This window comes from Takifugu rubripes, chromosome 19 (assembly GCF_901000725.2).
Source record: "Takifugu rubripes chromosome 19, fTakRub1.2, whole genome shotgun sequence".
Taxonomy (NCBI): domain Eukaryota; kingdom Metazoa; phylum Chordata; class Actinopteri; order Tetraodontiformes; family Tetraodontidae; genus Takifugu; species Takifugu rubripes.
In genome coordinates, this window is record NC_042303.1 from 19,280,488 (window position 1) to 19,293,910 (window position 13,423).

At 58.8% G+C, this 13,423-nt stretch overlaps 3 protein-coding genes across 4 annotated transcripts; 1 reads left to right on the top strand and 2 right to left on the bottom strand.

Moving 5' to 3' along the window:
* Positions 1 to 2,329: 2,329 nt before the first annotated feature.
* rbm15b (RNA binding motif protein 15B) lies at positions 2,330 to 5,758 on the bottom strand. Its single transcript, XM_011620273.2, is given in 2 exon segments — positions 2,330 to 4,082; positions 4,084 to 5,758. Coding segments are annotated over 2 exon segments (2,472 nt in total). The 5' UTR covers positions 5,506 to 5,758; the 3' UTR covers positions 2,330 to 3,032.
* A 289-nt stretch (positions 5,759 to 6,047) lies between these two features.
* manf (mesencephalic astrocyte-derived neurotrophic factor) lies at positions 6,048 to 8,261 on the bottom strand. The gene is made up of 4 exons (XM_003978863.3): positions 8,048 to 8,261; positions 7,290 to 7,417; positions 6,848 to 6,989; positions 6,048 to 6,702 (listed from the first exon to the last, which is right to left on the bottom strand). The coding sequence occupies exons 1-4, from the start codon at positions 8,133 to 8,135 to the stop codon at positions 6,518 to 6,520; spliced, it is 543 nt and encodes a 180-aa protein (XP_003978912.1). The 5' UTR covers positions 8,136 to 8,261; the 3' UTR covers positions 6,048 to 6,517.
* Positions 8,262 to 10,123: 1,862 nt separating this feature from the next.
* Positions 10,124 to 12,397, top strand: oser1 (oxidative stress responsive serine-rich 1). 2 transcript variants are annotated; one of them, XM_029826232.1, is made up of 4 exons: positions 10,124 to 10,761; positions 10,916 to 11,123; positions 11,240 to 11,350; positions 11,419 to 12,397. In XM_029826232.1, the coding sequence occupies exons 2-4, from the start codon at positions 11,047 to 11,049 to the stop codon at positions 12,200 to 12,202; spliced, it is 972 nt and encodes a 323-aa protein (XP_029682092.1). In that variant the 5' UTR covers positions 10,124 to 10,761; positions 10,916 to 11,046; the 3' UTR covers positions 12,203 to 12,397. The 2 variants fall into 2 exon arrangements, with proteins under 2 accessions (XP_029682092.1, XP_029682091.1); XM_029826231.1 differs by having other exon boundaries at positions 10,127 to 10,761; positions 11,021 to 11,123.
* The last annotated feature ends 1,026 nt before the right edge of the window (positions 12,398 to 13,423 follow it).

Sequence of the window (13,423 nt, forward strand, 5' to 3'; positions counted from 1 at the left end):
AAACCAGGAGGTGTGACTGTGATGGTTCCTGGAACCTTTATCAAACTACTGATGATGAAAAGCTGTTTTATAGATGTGAATGAAGGTGTTATTCAGGTCTTCCATCACATCAGGCGTCACCTCGGTGGTGTTTCTGACCTGGTGCAGCTCATCTGGGGATGAAGGCTCCTCCCCTCCTCCTGCCCCCCCCCACTCCTCAAGATCAGCAGCAGCTAACCATAACTATTAACCCTGCTAACCCTCTGACCCTACTAACCCTCTGACCCTACTAACCCTCTGACCCTAACCCTGCTAACCCTCTGACCCTACTAACCCTCTGACCCTAACCCTGCTAACCCTCTAACCCTACTAACCCTCTGACCCTACTAACCCTCTGACCCTAACCCTACTAACCCTGCTAACCCTCTGATCCTGCTAACCCTCTGACCCTACTAACCCTCTGACTCTAACCCTCTGACCCTACTAACCCTCTAACCCTACTAACCCTCTGACCCTACTAACCCTCTGACCCTAACCCTACTAACCCTCTGACCCTACTAACCCTCTGACCCTAACCCTGCTAACCCTCTAACCCTGCTAACCCTCTGACCCTAACCCTGCTAACCCTCTGACCCTACTAACCCTCTGACCCTACTAACCCTCTAACCCTACTAACCCTCTGACCCTACTAACCCTCTGACCCTAACCCTACTAACCCTCTAACCCTCTGACTCTAACCCTCTGACCCTACTAACCCTCTGACCCTACTAACCCTAACCCTACTAACCCTCTGACCCTACTAACCCTCTGACCCTGCTAACCCTACTAACCCTCTGACCCTACTAACCCTAACAACCCTCTGACCCTAACCCTCTAACCCTACTAACCCTCTGACTCTAACCCTCTAACCCTGCTAACCCTCTGACCCTACTAACCCTAACCCTGCTAACCCTCTAACCCTGCTAACCCTCTGACCCTAACCCTCTAACCCTACTAACCCTCTGACTCTAACCCTCTAACCCTGCTAACCCTCTGACCCTACTAACCCTACTAACCCTCTGACCCTACTAACCCTCTGACCCTACTAACCCTCTGACCCTGCTAACCCTACTAACCCTCTGACCCTACTAACCCTAACCCTGCTAACCCTGCTAACCCTCTGACCCTAACCCTCTAACCCTACTAACCCTCTGACTCTAACCCTCTAACCCTGCTAACCCTCTGACTCTAACCCTCTAACCCTGCTAACCCTCTGACCCTAACCCTACTAACCCTCTGACCCTAACCCTACTAACCCTCTGACCCTAACCCTACTAACCCTACTAACCCTACCCTAACAGACGGGTGACCCAGTGTTCATGGCTCCAGGTTCTCTGTCCGGATTCTTCATGATTTTCAGAACCTTCATGTGAATAAATGTCTGTGTTGTTTCAGTTCATATCAAACGTTTCGTTTCTCTTTATTCGACAAAACTGAAAAATTTAACCCAAAATTAACATGAATGAGTCTGGACAGAAAGTTCCAGTAGAAAGTGATGCTAACGCTAATGTGGGGTCAGAGGTCACGGCGAACCTTGCTCATGTAATACCACTCTGAACCTCTAGAGGGCAGCGGTGTTTCAATTGGGGGTTTAGAATTTTGCTTCCTAACCCTGTTTTTTTTTTTTTTTCTAACCTACAGGAGAACAACATTGTTGTTTATCTGGGCTGTCCCAGTGTCCCCAGTATAACCACGAGGACCGGCGTCCCCAGTATAACCACGAGGACCGGCGTCCCCAGTATAACCACGAGGACCGGCGTCCTGCAGATCTGACTCAACCTTCGTGGTTTCTGTTGGACCCAGGTGAGTCACCTGCCTCTCTGTCTGTGACGCCAGTTTGGACTTTCCACCTGATTCCAGGTGGTTCCGTCTGTGGTGCTTCTGCTGCCCCCTGCTGGAGGAACACAGCTGCTGCCAATCAGTTGGAACTCTTCATTGTTTCTTCTCAGGGAGACCAGGACCAGGACCAGGACCCGGACCCGGACAACTGGGGTCGTTGTCTTTCATAGAAAATCCTTTTAGAAGATTCTAAAGTCCTTATTTCACTTGTTGCTAATTTGAGCCGATTTCTTATATTTAGGAAAACAAACCCTGAAGTTTTGTTTCTTCTCAGATTTCTGGATTCTGAATTTTAAATTTCCTTCAGAACTCTGAAGTGAAAACACGTCTGAGTGACCGGTTCCAGTCCCGGAGGAGCCAGAACCTTCGGAACGCGGCCCAGCGGGGAGGAACCGCTGCAGACGCGTCCCGATCTGACGCTTTGATCTGGTTAAATGGGTGTTTCTGCTTGTGGAGTCAGAGACCAACCGGGTCGGTACCAGATGATGGATCATGTATTCAAAGGAAAATGTACAATATAAAACAGAACAGGCGGCGAACGCGGGCGCCCAACACGCCGCGGCGTTCCTTCCTTTTGCATGCAACAATAAAAACAACTTTCAAAGTAAGAGCAGAGTGACAGTCGATGGGAGGCGCAAGCCCCGCCCACAATGCGTAAGCCCCGCCCACAACACGCGGCCGAAACTGCTAGAGCTGGTTGCTATGGTAACAACACTGGATGAGAACAGTTTACTGAAACACATAAAATGTCGGTTACAGACCAAGAGCCCGGTCGTGGCCCCGCCCTCCGTCCCGGACGCCACCTCCGTCCTCAGCTTCAGTCTCAGTCCAGATGTGATGAGTGTTGCCTACAGGGGACGCGTGCACGGGGACACGTGCACGGGGACACGTGCACGGGGACGCGTGCACGGGGACGCGTGCACGGGGACGCGTGCACGGTGACGAGGACGGCTCGTGCGCTGGATTCACGCCACTGAAGTCACCGAGCACGCAGACGTGGTTTAGTGTTGACGTACAAAAACGGGAGTGTGAACGTTTGCAGCCTTCCGGCCGCCGCGGCGCCGTGACAGCGGCGCTGAGGTGATTTAAATAGTTTGATGAGTAAAAGATGAATAAAACAGGAAGTTAGTGTCGTCAGGGTAACAGAGGCAGCGGCGGCAGCGGCGCCTCAGTCATCAGTTAGTGTCGCTCACGATCACGATCACCATGTGCTCCTCCTCCAGATTACCCACAGTCCTCTTGGCCGCCTGCAGGTACTGCTGGGAAAACTCTCCGGGGGGGAAGGCGTACAGCATGGCGCCGGGCCCCCCCTCCTTAGCCGCGGGCAGGCTAACCACGCCGGCGGCCTCCTTGTTCCGCAGGTACGTGACCAGGTGTCGCAGCAGGCGGACCTGCAGGCCCGGGTCCTGGGGGGGGGCCTGCCGGTCCACGGGACCCTGGATCGCCAGCAGGATGGCGAAGTTGTCGGGCTTCCCGAGCTTGATGCGGCGCGAGACTTCGTCCAGGCGCGTCTGGTCCATGCGCAGCCGCTGGGCGATCTTCAGCTGGCTCGGCGGCTTCAGGCTGTCGCGCATGGCGGCGCCGAAGAAGGAGGCTCCGCCCTCCAGCAGGTACAGGTCCGTGGGGAAGCTGCTGTTCTTCAAGGCGAAGAAGCCGTGCCACATCCTGGAGAGCGACGACTGGGCGAAGTCGGCCAGCGTGCTGGGCGGGGAGGCGTGGCCGTCTGCGTGGGCGGCGGGAGAAGCCGCCTCGCCGCCGCGCTGGTTGTTCAGGTGCTCGCCGGACGACCTCTTAGTGTGGTAGCGGCCCGAGGACGGCTCTTCTTCGTTGGTGGGAGGGTGGCGTCCTCCCGGCCCGCTGTCGGGGGAGTGGTCTCGGGGCTCTGTGGTGGAGTCGGGGGCTCGGACGCGTGCGCGGTCCGGACTGGCGTCGGGGGTGGCGGCGCCCCCGGGGCCTCGCGCCCTGGACCGCCCCCGCTCCTCCGTCAGGCGGTCTGCAGACGGGCTCCTGCTCCTCCGCCGGCTCCTCCTCTCCTCCCGCTCCTTCAGCCAGCGCTCCCTGCTCCTGCTGCGGCTCCGCCCCCCTCGGCTCCTCCCGAACGCCTCCACGCCCCCCGCCCTCCGCTCCGCCAGGCGGGAGGGGCTGGCGGGGTACTCTCTGTCCAGCAGCACTCGCTCCCGCTCCCTCTGGGAGAGGAGGCCGTGTGGGGGGGGGCGAGAGGCGCTCCCTGGCCCCCCGCACCTCCCGCTCCAGGCTCCGGTGGCCGTAGGCCTCGCTCAGGAGCTCGTAATGGGCGAGAGGAGCCACGGGGGGCTGGTAGCCGGGGGGGAACGGCCGGGACGGGCTTTCCTCCACCTTGGCGAAGTCCACCCTGAGCCGGCGCTCGGGGCCCCCCAGGGGGAAGCCCCTCATCTGTGTGCAGGCGGCCTGGGCGGCATCCAGACTCTCGTACTGGATGTAGGCAAAACTGTCCCCCTTCACGTAGTCGATGTTCCGGATGCTCCCGAAGCGGTCGAACTCCCGAGCCAGGGCGGCCAGCGAGTTCCCGGGCCCCAGCCCCCCCACCCACAGGCGCGTGGTGGGGTTGGCTTTGCCGTAGCCGATCTTGATGGGGTTCCCCCCGATGAGCCGCCCCTGCATGGCCACCTTGGCCCGATGGGCCATGTCCAGGTTCTGGAACTTGACGAAGGCGTAGGCCCCCCCCTGGCCGCGCGCCGGCCGCTTGATCACCACGTCCTCGATGATGCCGTACTTATCGAAGCCCCGCCTCAGCTCCACCTCCGTCACGTTGCCGTCCAGGTTGCCTATGAACAGGTTGCTGGTCGCTCTCTGGTCGTCCTCCGGTTTCAGATCCTCCACCACCGGCATGGGGGGGAAGCCGTAGGGCCGGCCCCTCTCGTCCAGCATCCCATAGTAATCCAGCAGTCTCTCCCTCTCTCGGGTCAGACCCAGGGTCTCCAGGGCGTACTGCCGGGCTCGCAGGTCCCGGATGTTGCTGACCCCGGGTCCGGGCGGGGACAGGGACCGCTGTCTGTAGGGGTAGGAGGCGTGCAGGGGCAGATACCCCACATCCGGGGGGGTGACGCTGCGCCTCCGCACGTACATCGGCTCGATTTTGAGCTGCCGGTCCCCCAGAACCAACCTGGACGACTTGGCGTGTCGCGCCTCTTTGGCGTCCTCAGGGTGGCGGAAGTTGACGTAGGCGATCCGACCCAGCTCCGGCGTGTGCGACAGCTTCACGCTGACGTCGCCGAACTTTTTAAACTCGTGGATCAGCGCGTCCTCCACGTCCTCGTCGGAGACCTGCGAGCCCAGGTTACTGATGAGCAGCGTCTTGTACTCCAGGGTCCCGGGCCTGGCGGCCGGCAGCTCCGCCGCCGCCGCCGCCGTGCGCAGCGGGGGGCGGCCGAGCAGGCTGAGCTCGTGCCGGTGGTGCAGCTCCAGCGCGGCCGCGCGCTCCTCCCGGAGCCGCGGCTTCTCCCGCTCCCGGCTGCGGCTCCGCCGGTGGTATCCGCGGCTCTCGGCCAGCAGCAGCGCCAGCGGCGGCGGCTGCAGCTCCTCGCGACGGCCGCTCTCGCGCTCCCGCTCGCGGAGGCGTTTGGCGGCGGCCCTGGACGGACTGGGCTCCCTCCCGGCCTGCCGCTTCATTTTCACAGGAGGATGGAGCTCCAACTTTTCCGTGTCTGCAGCTGGAATCCGGCCCGAAGGGCGACGTCAGTGCGCGTTGGCGGAGCGGCGGCGGCGGCGGAGGCTTCGGGGGGGGAGACGCGGCCGCTGGGGCGGCGGGGGGGGCGCATCAATGTGGAGAGAAAAGCCCAAAGTGGTTTAAAAACATGTCGGCGTCCCCGCGTCTGCATCTACGCCGCCATCTTGGACAATAGGAATGTGAGCGTTCCTCCTCGGGGGGCGGGGCCTCCGATGACGCAGGTCGAGCCACGTCGTGACGTCACGCGCTTCACGTCGACGCCGGGAGTAACAGAAAGATTTATTTCGAATTTCTAAATGACGAATCAGGGAACGCCGAGTGCGTCCAACATCGGACGCAAACGCAGCTGAGGTTAGAAGAAGAGCGCCAGGACGCCACTTCATCGGGCTCCTGCTGCCCGTTCCCGACGTTCCAGGACGGAAGAACTGATCCAGCCGGCAGAGGCGGGAACGTTCCCGTGTTTTCCAATGATGACAAACACACATTTGGGAATAATAACGGTTTAATCATGTAACAAGGAGCCCCAAACCCGCCTGGGCTTGAAAAGAACCCAGACATCCACGTTCAGAACCTCCATCAGGACCGGAACCACCCAAACAAGAACCAGCTGACCAAGGCCAGCGGCTCACGGGCCATCGAGGAGCTTCTGGGCTCCCCCCCGTCCAAAAATAGAGGATTAATGCCACAGAAGAGTGTCCAGGAAGGTCTTCCCACCTTCATCTGTGTGTGTGTGTGTGTGCGTGCGTGTGTGTGTGTGTGTGTGTGTGTGTGTGTGTGTGCGTGCGTGTGTGTGTGTGTGGCTCCAGCATCCGTCTCCTCGTGTCCGTCAGCAGGTTCTGGAGGGTTTTGGAGAACGAAGGCCGACTGGGTTTATGAAGGTGTGGAGGAGCCATCAGAGCTGCTGCCGCGCTCACGCTCACGCTCGCGCTCGTGCACGTGCACCCCCCCGGCCCGTCACAGCTCTGTCCGTGCTCTGGCGGCCGCGGGGGCGTACTTGGGCATCAGCTCGGTGATTTTGCGAATGAAGTCGGACTTCTCGGCGCAGCCCTTGCAGGACTCGCCCCAGTCCTCCAGGACCTTCTTCAGGTCCTTCACCTTCAGCTTCTTCAGGTCCACCGTGGACAGGTCCAGCTGTTTGTCTGCACAGGACATCGGAGACAGGAAATAGTGGCGTCAGTGGCGGCAACAGCGCCGCCTGTGGCAGCCTGCTGGTGCGGCGCTTTTCCTTAACCTTTGAGCAAACGAGCCCAGCAGCAGTTGTGGGTTCGGACAAAGCTTCCTCACCGTATTTGAGCTCACAGATCTGGCTGTCCTTCTTCTTCAGCTTCTCACAGATCTTCTCCACAGGAACGTGGTGGCTCATGGGCTTGGACACCTCGTTGATCATCTTGGTGGCAGCGTCACTGGTGGCGCCGATGTAGTAACACTGACGGGGGACACAGAGACACACGTTGTCCTGAGGGACATGTGACCAGGATGGACCCGAGGAACACAAGATGATCTCAACATGGGTATGAAGCAAACGCCTTTACAACAGAGCTGATTGAAACCAAGTGAGGCGTTATGGTCTCGTCCCGATGGTGACGGGACGGCGCCACACATGGAATCGGCCTCCTGACCTAGGAAGACCTGAAACCGACACTGGCCTCCTCTGCTGGAGCTCCAGGCTCCTTCCACAGCTGAACTACCTGCGGTGTGTGTGGCTGTTACCAGGCAGGTGACTCACAAAGCGGTTTTCTTTGCCTTTAGCATCGTTGCAGCTTTTGGTCAGGGCCTTCTCGATGTCCACGTTGTTGAAGGCCACCTCGTTGTCCTTCAGCGAGTCATAAAACCTCCCCAGGAAGGCGATGCACACTGGACACAGAGACAGTGGTGGACAAACACACTTTTCCATCACCGTGGCAACACTGAGCATCAGGCGAGTCCTGATCATGGTGACCCTCCTCCCCCTTATAGCCAGTTTAAACATCCTTTGCTCGGGTTCTACCCCAACTTATACCAAACTCTCCAGCCATGACTTCTCTGTCCAGTTTCCCTTCACATCTGCTTTAAAAACGGACAGTTTTCTTCTCATATTCGCTCCTGCAGAGCTGCTAAAACCAGAAGATGCTGCAGACTTTAACCTCTATTTATGCCCAAACTATGATCTAATCTGAATATCAGCAGTTAACTTTAACTATCGACATGAGTGATGACCATAAATATGATGCAGTTGTGATTTTTAAAAGATTGTAATCTGCAGAACTAATCTGGTAAATCGGGCTCAATCATCATTTTGTGACACAATGAAGCAAAGCGGTTTTATGAATGACGGAAAAGAGTCCAAACAGGAATTAGAGCAGGTCTGGACTCATTCGTGGACATTTAATAGGTCCTAAAACGTTGTCCCTCGATGTTTTAGAGACGAAAGCAGGTTAAACAGAACTCGTCTGCTCCTTTTATGCTAGTTTGTGTGAAGCTAACCGGAACTAGCATCGCTCCTACCTTCGCACTCTCCTTCCTTCAAGGCTTCAGTGGAAGCAGGAAGAAGAACCAGCGCCAGAGCCACCGACAGCCCGCTTACACTCAACATTTCGGGAGGTTTTTGACCCGGTGGCCGGTTGCTGAGTCCGTGTTGTGGAGCACCGACAGCACAGACGCCGGTACAAGCTGCCGTTCCTGCTCGTGAGACCGCCCGGCCTACGTCACACGCCGCTGGCTCCCCATTGGTCGGCGGCACCAGTGCTTCCGGGTCTCCTCCACGCACTCTCTTCTGATTGGCTGGAGCTGCAACGTTCCGGGAACAACGACCAGTTGGCGCCGCGTGATTGGGCCACATCTGCCCCCATAAAGTCCAAATACTTGTTTGTGTTGAGCTCTTCTATATTTCTGCAGGTTTGGGCCGTTTCTACCCTGAGGAGAACCTTCCCTGGGGAGAACCTTCTCCCTCTGTTCCTGCTCTCGACCCTGAGGAGAACCTTCCCTGAGGAGAACCTTCCCTGGGGAGAACCTTCTCCCTCTGTTCCTGCTCGCGACCCTGACGAGAACCTTCCCTGAGGAGAACCTTCCCTGAGGAGAACCTTCTCCCTCTGTTCCTGCTCGCGACCCTGAGGAGAACCTTCCCTGAGGAGAACCTTCTCCCTCTGTTCCTGCTCGTGACCCTGAGGAGAACCTTCTCCCTCTGTTCCTGCTCTCAACCCTGAGGAGAACCTTCCCTGAGGAGAACCTTCCCTGAGGAGAACCTTCTCCCTCTGTTCCTGCTCGCGACCCTGAGGAGAACCTTCCCTGAGGAGAACCTTCTCCCTCTGTTCCTGCTCGCGACCCTGAGGAGAACCTTCCCTGAGGAGAACCTTCCCTGGGGAGAACCTTCTCCCTCTGTTCCTGCTCGCGACCCTGAGGAGAACCTTCTCCCTCTGTTCCTGCTCGCGACCCTGAGGAGAACCTTCCCTGAGGAGAACCTTCTCCCTCTGTTCCTGCTCGTGACCCTGAGGAGAACCTTCCCTGAGGAGAACCTTCTCCCTCTGTTCCTGCTCGCGACCCTGAGGAGAACCTTCCCTGAGGAGAACCTTCTCCCTCTGTTCCTGCTCGCGACCCTGAGGAGAACCTTCCCTGAGGAGAACCTTCTCCCTCTGTTCCTGCTCGCGACCCTGAGGAGAACCTTCCCTGATGAGAACCTTCTCCCTGATGAGAACCTTCCCTGATGAGAACCTTCTCCCTGATGAGAACCTTCCCTGAGGAGAACCTTCTCCCTCTGTTCCTGCTCGCGACCCTGAGGAGAACCTTCCCTGAGGAGAACCTTCTCCCTGGGGAGAACCTTCCCTGAGGAGAACCTTCTCCCTCTGTTCCTGCTCGCGACCCTGAGGAGAACCTTCCCTGATGAGAACCTTCTCCCTGATGAGAACCTTCTCCCTGAGGAGAACCTTCCCTGAGGAGAACCTTCTCCCTGATGAGAACCTTCTCCCTGAGGAGAACCTTCCCTGAGGAGAACCTTCTCCCTGATGAGAACCTTCTCCCTGAGGAGAACCTTCCCTGAGGAGAACCTTCTCCCTGATGAGAACCTTCTCCCTGAGGAGAACCTTCCCTGAGGAGAACCTTCTCCCTCTGTTCCTGCTCGCGACCCTGAGGAGAACCTTCCCTGAGGAGAACCTTCCCTGAGGAGAACCTTCTCCCTGGGGAGATTCTCCTGTTCCAGCAGAGAAGCTGCACGATCGGGGCAGAACCTAGAAATATGTGCTAAATTGTAACATTGTCGTGTGATTGTTGCACTGAGCGTCGTCTGTGATGTCACAGACCGAGGGACCTGCCCCCCCCACAGGGATCCCGTCACCGTGGGGGGGCAGGAGCGGCTGGAGGCTCATGAGGCCCCAAACCTCGACCAGTTATGTTGATTCTTTCATTTCTCTTCCCGACCCGACACCTCTCTGGGCTCGGAGCTGTAGAGGTCACATTGCAGCACGGTCTTACAAAGGTTCCTCTGGAAGTTCTCCAACGGTTCCACCTGTGAGTCCGACCCACTTTCACCGTTGGACCATCATTGTCCTGGGGAGGCTCGCAGAGCTCTGTGGTCTGTGGAGGTTCGCAACGCGCAGCTGTAGCTCTCGAGGGCACCTCGCGCCGCCTCTTCTTTGATCCTTGGAAGATCAAAGGCTGTCGGTCCTTTGATCGCTGTAATCAGCTGCACTTCTCTTCCCACCGCGAGGCGGTGCTGTTGCAGCCGCTGCTGGGGGCCAAACGCGTCTCTTCCAGGCGGAACCACCGCCACGCATCTGCACGCATCTGCACGCATCCGCACGCATCTGCACACATCTGCACGCATCTGCACGAGGCTCCTCACAACTGTCCAGCTGCGCAAACATCTGAACGTTTCCCAAGCCCGGCAGCGGCGGTGACGTCAGGGACCCGCTGACGTCAGCAGCGCCGCGGGAGCTGCAGAGTCACCGTAAACAAGGGTTAGTTAGGGTTAGTTAGGGTTAGTGGGTTAGGGTTAGCCGCCGGGCTGCGTCTCCTCCGGTCCCCGCAGCAAGGACGCGTCGGCCCCGGACCCCAGTCAACCAGAACCGCCCCGTGAGGAGCGAACAGCGGACGAAGAGCCGTCTCTTCAAGCTAACGACAGCTAGCCTGTTTGGCGCTGCTGCTAGCTGTGGTCCAAAGCCCCGTTACGGTCCGGAAAGCCCCCGGATGCCCAGGGCGTCGGTGGTGCCGCCAGGATAACCAGAACCGTGAGTATCAGCCCAGATATTTACTAAGGCTCGGTTAGGGTTAGGGTTTTGTGTCCGCACCGTAGCTCGCTGGTTAGCAACAGAGCGGAAGTAGCGCGCTAAGGTTAGCATAGCCAGCATCTGTGGTCTGGACCGTCTCGAATGTCCCCATAAGCTTCCACCGAAGTTGCGCTTGGGGGTCAGCACGTCCTGTTGTGAGGTCCGACCCGGGAAGGCGACGTTCCGGCTCCCAGAACCGTGTCCTGTGTGTCTCCCTCAGCTGGGCTGCTCCGGCCTCCGTCCACCATGGAGGCCGGACGGAGGTCTGGAGAGGAGGACACCCTGCAGTCGGCCTTCAAGAAGCTGCGCGTGGATGCTGAGAGGTGAGGCCGGTTCCGAGCTCTGGTTCCGAGCTCTGGTTCTGATCCGCTTCCGTCTGACCTTTGAGCCCTCGTGACCCGAGGACAGGTCAGCTAAACGTCTCCTCGTCTCCTTCCAGCGTTCCTGCGGCCGCCACCATGTCGGAGCCTCCCAGATCCGGATCACGTTCTGGCCTCGACATGAGCGGCGCCAAACCCAAACTGGGCTCCCTGAAGGACACCTGGCACAGGTGAGGGGACGGCGCCGTCTCACGGGACGGCCGATGGTTGCACGCTAACCTCCTGCCTCCCTCTTTAGCTGCTTAAGGAAAACATCGCGAGGAGCCTCCAGAACTCAGCGCCGCCGCAGGTCCAAGTCGCCCATCCTGCACCCGCCCAGGTTCACCTACTGCGGCGCCTCCACGCCGTCCCCGCTGGCGGCCTCCGGCGGCATCGTGAAGCAGCAGCGCCTCGCCGTGCCCGAGCCCGCAGAGCGCCGCCCAGTCGACCCGAGTGCGGCCCCGGCAGAACGCTCGTCTCCGAGCCGCACCCCCCCCCTGCTCTTTGGCTGTCGGGCCAAGCAGGAAGTGGCGGCTGCGGTCACCGCGTCCACAGGAAGCTCCAGAGAGGCTCCGCCCCTTGAGCAGAGCAGCCCTGAGAAACGTGCCTGCGTCAGGTCGGAGTCCAGGCTGGGGGGGGCCCAGGCGCCGGGCCCCGAGGCCACCGCAGACTTCCGGGCCCTGTCAGAGCTCGGCGGGCCGGCCGGAGCGCCCCGCCCCCCCTGCCGCTGCTCCCGCGCCCACAGCTCGGACTTCCAGGACCAGGATGGGCGGGGAGCGGCGTGCCGGTGCTGGGCCGGCGTGGAGGCTTATTCCTTCACGGGGCTCCGTGATGTCATTTCTGAGTGCGAGCGGAGCCTGGCGAGCCACGACGACGCCCCCAGAACTGCCGCCGCGGCGTCCGGCTCGTCGCCCCGCTCGTGCTCGGAGCAGGCGCGGGCGTACATCGATGACATCACCATCGAGGACCTTTCCGGCTACATGGAGTTCTACCTGTACATCCCCAAGAAGATGTCGCACATGGCGGAGATGATGTACACGTGACGGCCGCGGCGTCCCGCAGCACTGTGGGCGGGGCTTCCGGACGCCCGGGGGCGGGGCTTCCGGACGCCCGGGGGCGGGGCTCAGATGTTATTACAGGATTTTGCTGAGGAAATAATCGGCTGTTTATGTGATCGAGCGCCCAAACGTGCACGATCAGCCCAGAACGAGTCATTAAAACGCTCTGATGACCACAAACGCTCCACGTGACTTTTTCCTGAACGTTGTTGCTGCCAAACGTGCACGCGCAGGACCAGGCTGCGCACGTCAGGCATCAAGCTGGTTCTCCTCGGTGACCAGGAGGGGGCGCCGTGAGCGTGCGTGCGTGTGTAACAGGTCATTAAATGCTTGATGAGCTCAACAGTGAAATGAAAACATGAACAGACTGAAACACGGACGTGATTGTTGTCAGCCAGAGGAATGTGTGCACGTGCGTGTGCACGTGCGTGTGCACGTGCGTGTGCACGCGCGTTCTTGTTCATGGTGCAGTCAGAGCCAGAAACCACATTTAGATATTTGTGTGTTGTGAGGACACTGAGTGTGGACCTCAAAGGTGTCTCTGAGGGTTCAGGTTAGAGTCCAGGTCAGGGGTCAGAGGTCAGGTGTTCAGTCAGGGTAAAGAGTTGGCTCGTGTCCTCACAGAGATGGAAGTACACAGATGAGTGTGTGTACAGGAATGTGAGGGCTTGTGGAGACAAAAGGTGACGACACGAGGCACACGGAAACTGGTGGCGGCTAACACATTAGCATGAGTGGACGCAGCGAGTCATGGTAACACATTAGCATGACTTGCTAACACATTAGCATGACTGGACGCAGCGAGACATGCTAACACATTAGCATGACTGGATGCCGCAAGTCATGCTAACACATTAGCGTGAGTGGACACAGCGAGTCATGCTAACACATTAGCATGACTTGCTAACACATTAGCATGACTGGACGCAGCGAGACATGCTAACACATTAGCATGACCTAGCATCTGCACTGGTTTCCTCCTGCAGACTGAAGAGCATCAACAGTCCACAACCGCCCTGAAGCCCCCCCCGCTGACCTTTGACCCCCGCTGACCTTTGACCCCTGAGGTTTTCCTAATACATCCTGACGAAGGTGCTTTTTCTGGGTTCCACTGCAGGAACCTTCAGCAGGAACTGTTGGAGGAACCCTGAAGTTCTCATCAGCAGCTGAGCTCCACACCCTGGTCATGTGACCGCTGCCGTTGAG

What these genes read in the sequence shown, in the direction of transcription:
- oser1 (XM_029826232.1), top strand. Translation starts at nt 11,047, where the DNA reads ATGGAGGCCGGACGGAGGTCTGGAGAGGAGGACACCCTGCAGTCGGCC. An exon ending in CTGCGCGTGGATGCTGAGAG is followed by an intron (nt 11,124 to 11,239) that starts GTGAGGCCGGTT and finishes GTCTCCTTCCAG; the next exon opens with CGTTCCTGCGGCCGCCACCA. An exon ending in CTGAAGGACACCTGGCACAG is followed by an intron (nt 11,351 to 11,418) that starts GTGAGGGGACGG and finishes CTCCCTCTTTAG; the next exon opens with CTGCTTAAGGAAAACATCGC.
- manf (XM_003978863.3), bottom strand. Translation starts at nt 8,135, where the DNA reads ATGTTGAGTGTAAGCGGGCTGTCGGTGGCTCTGGCGCTGGTTCTTCTT. An exon ending in GAAGGAAGGAGAGTGCGAAG is followed by an intron (nt 7,418 to 8,047) that starts GTAGGAGCGATG and finishes CTCTGTGTCCAG; the next exon opens with TGTGCATCGCCTTCCTGGGG. An exon ending in AAGGCAAAGAAAACCGCTTT is followed by an intron (nt 6,990 to 7,289) that starts GTGAGTCACCTG and finishes GTCCCCCGTCAG; the next exon opens with TGTTACTACATCGGCGCCAC.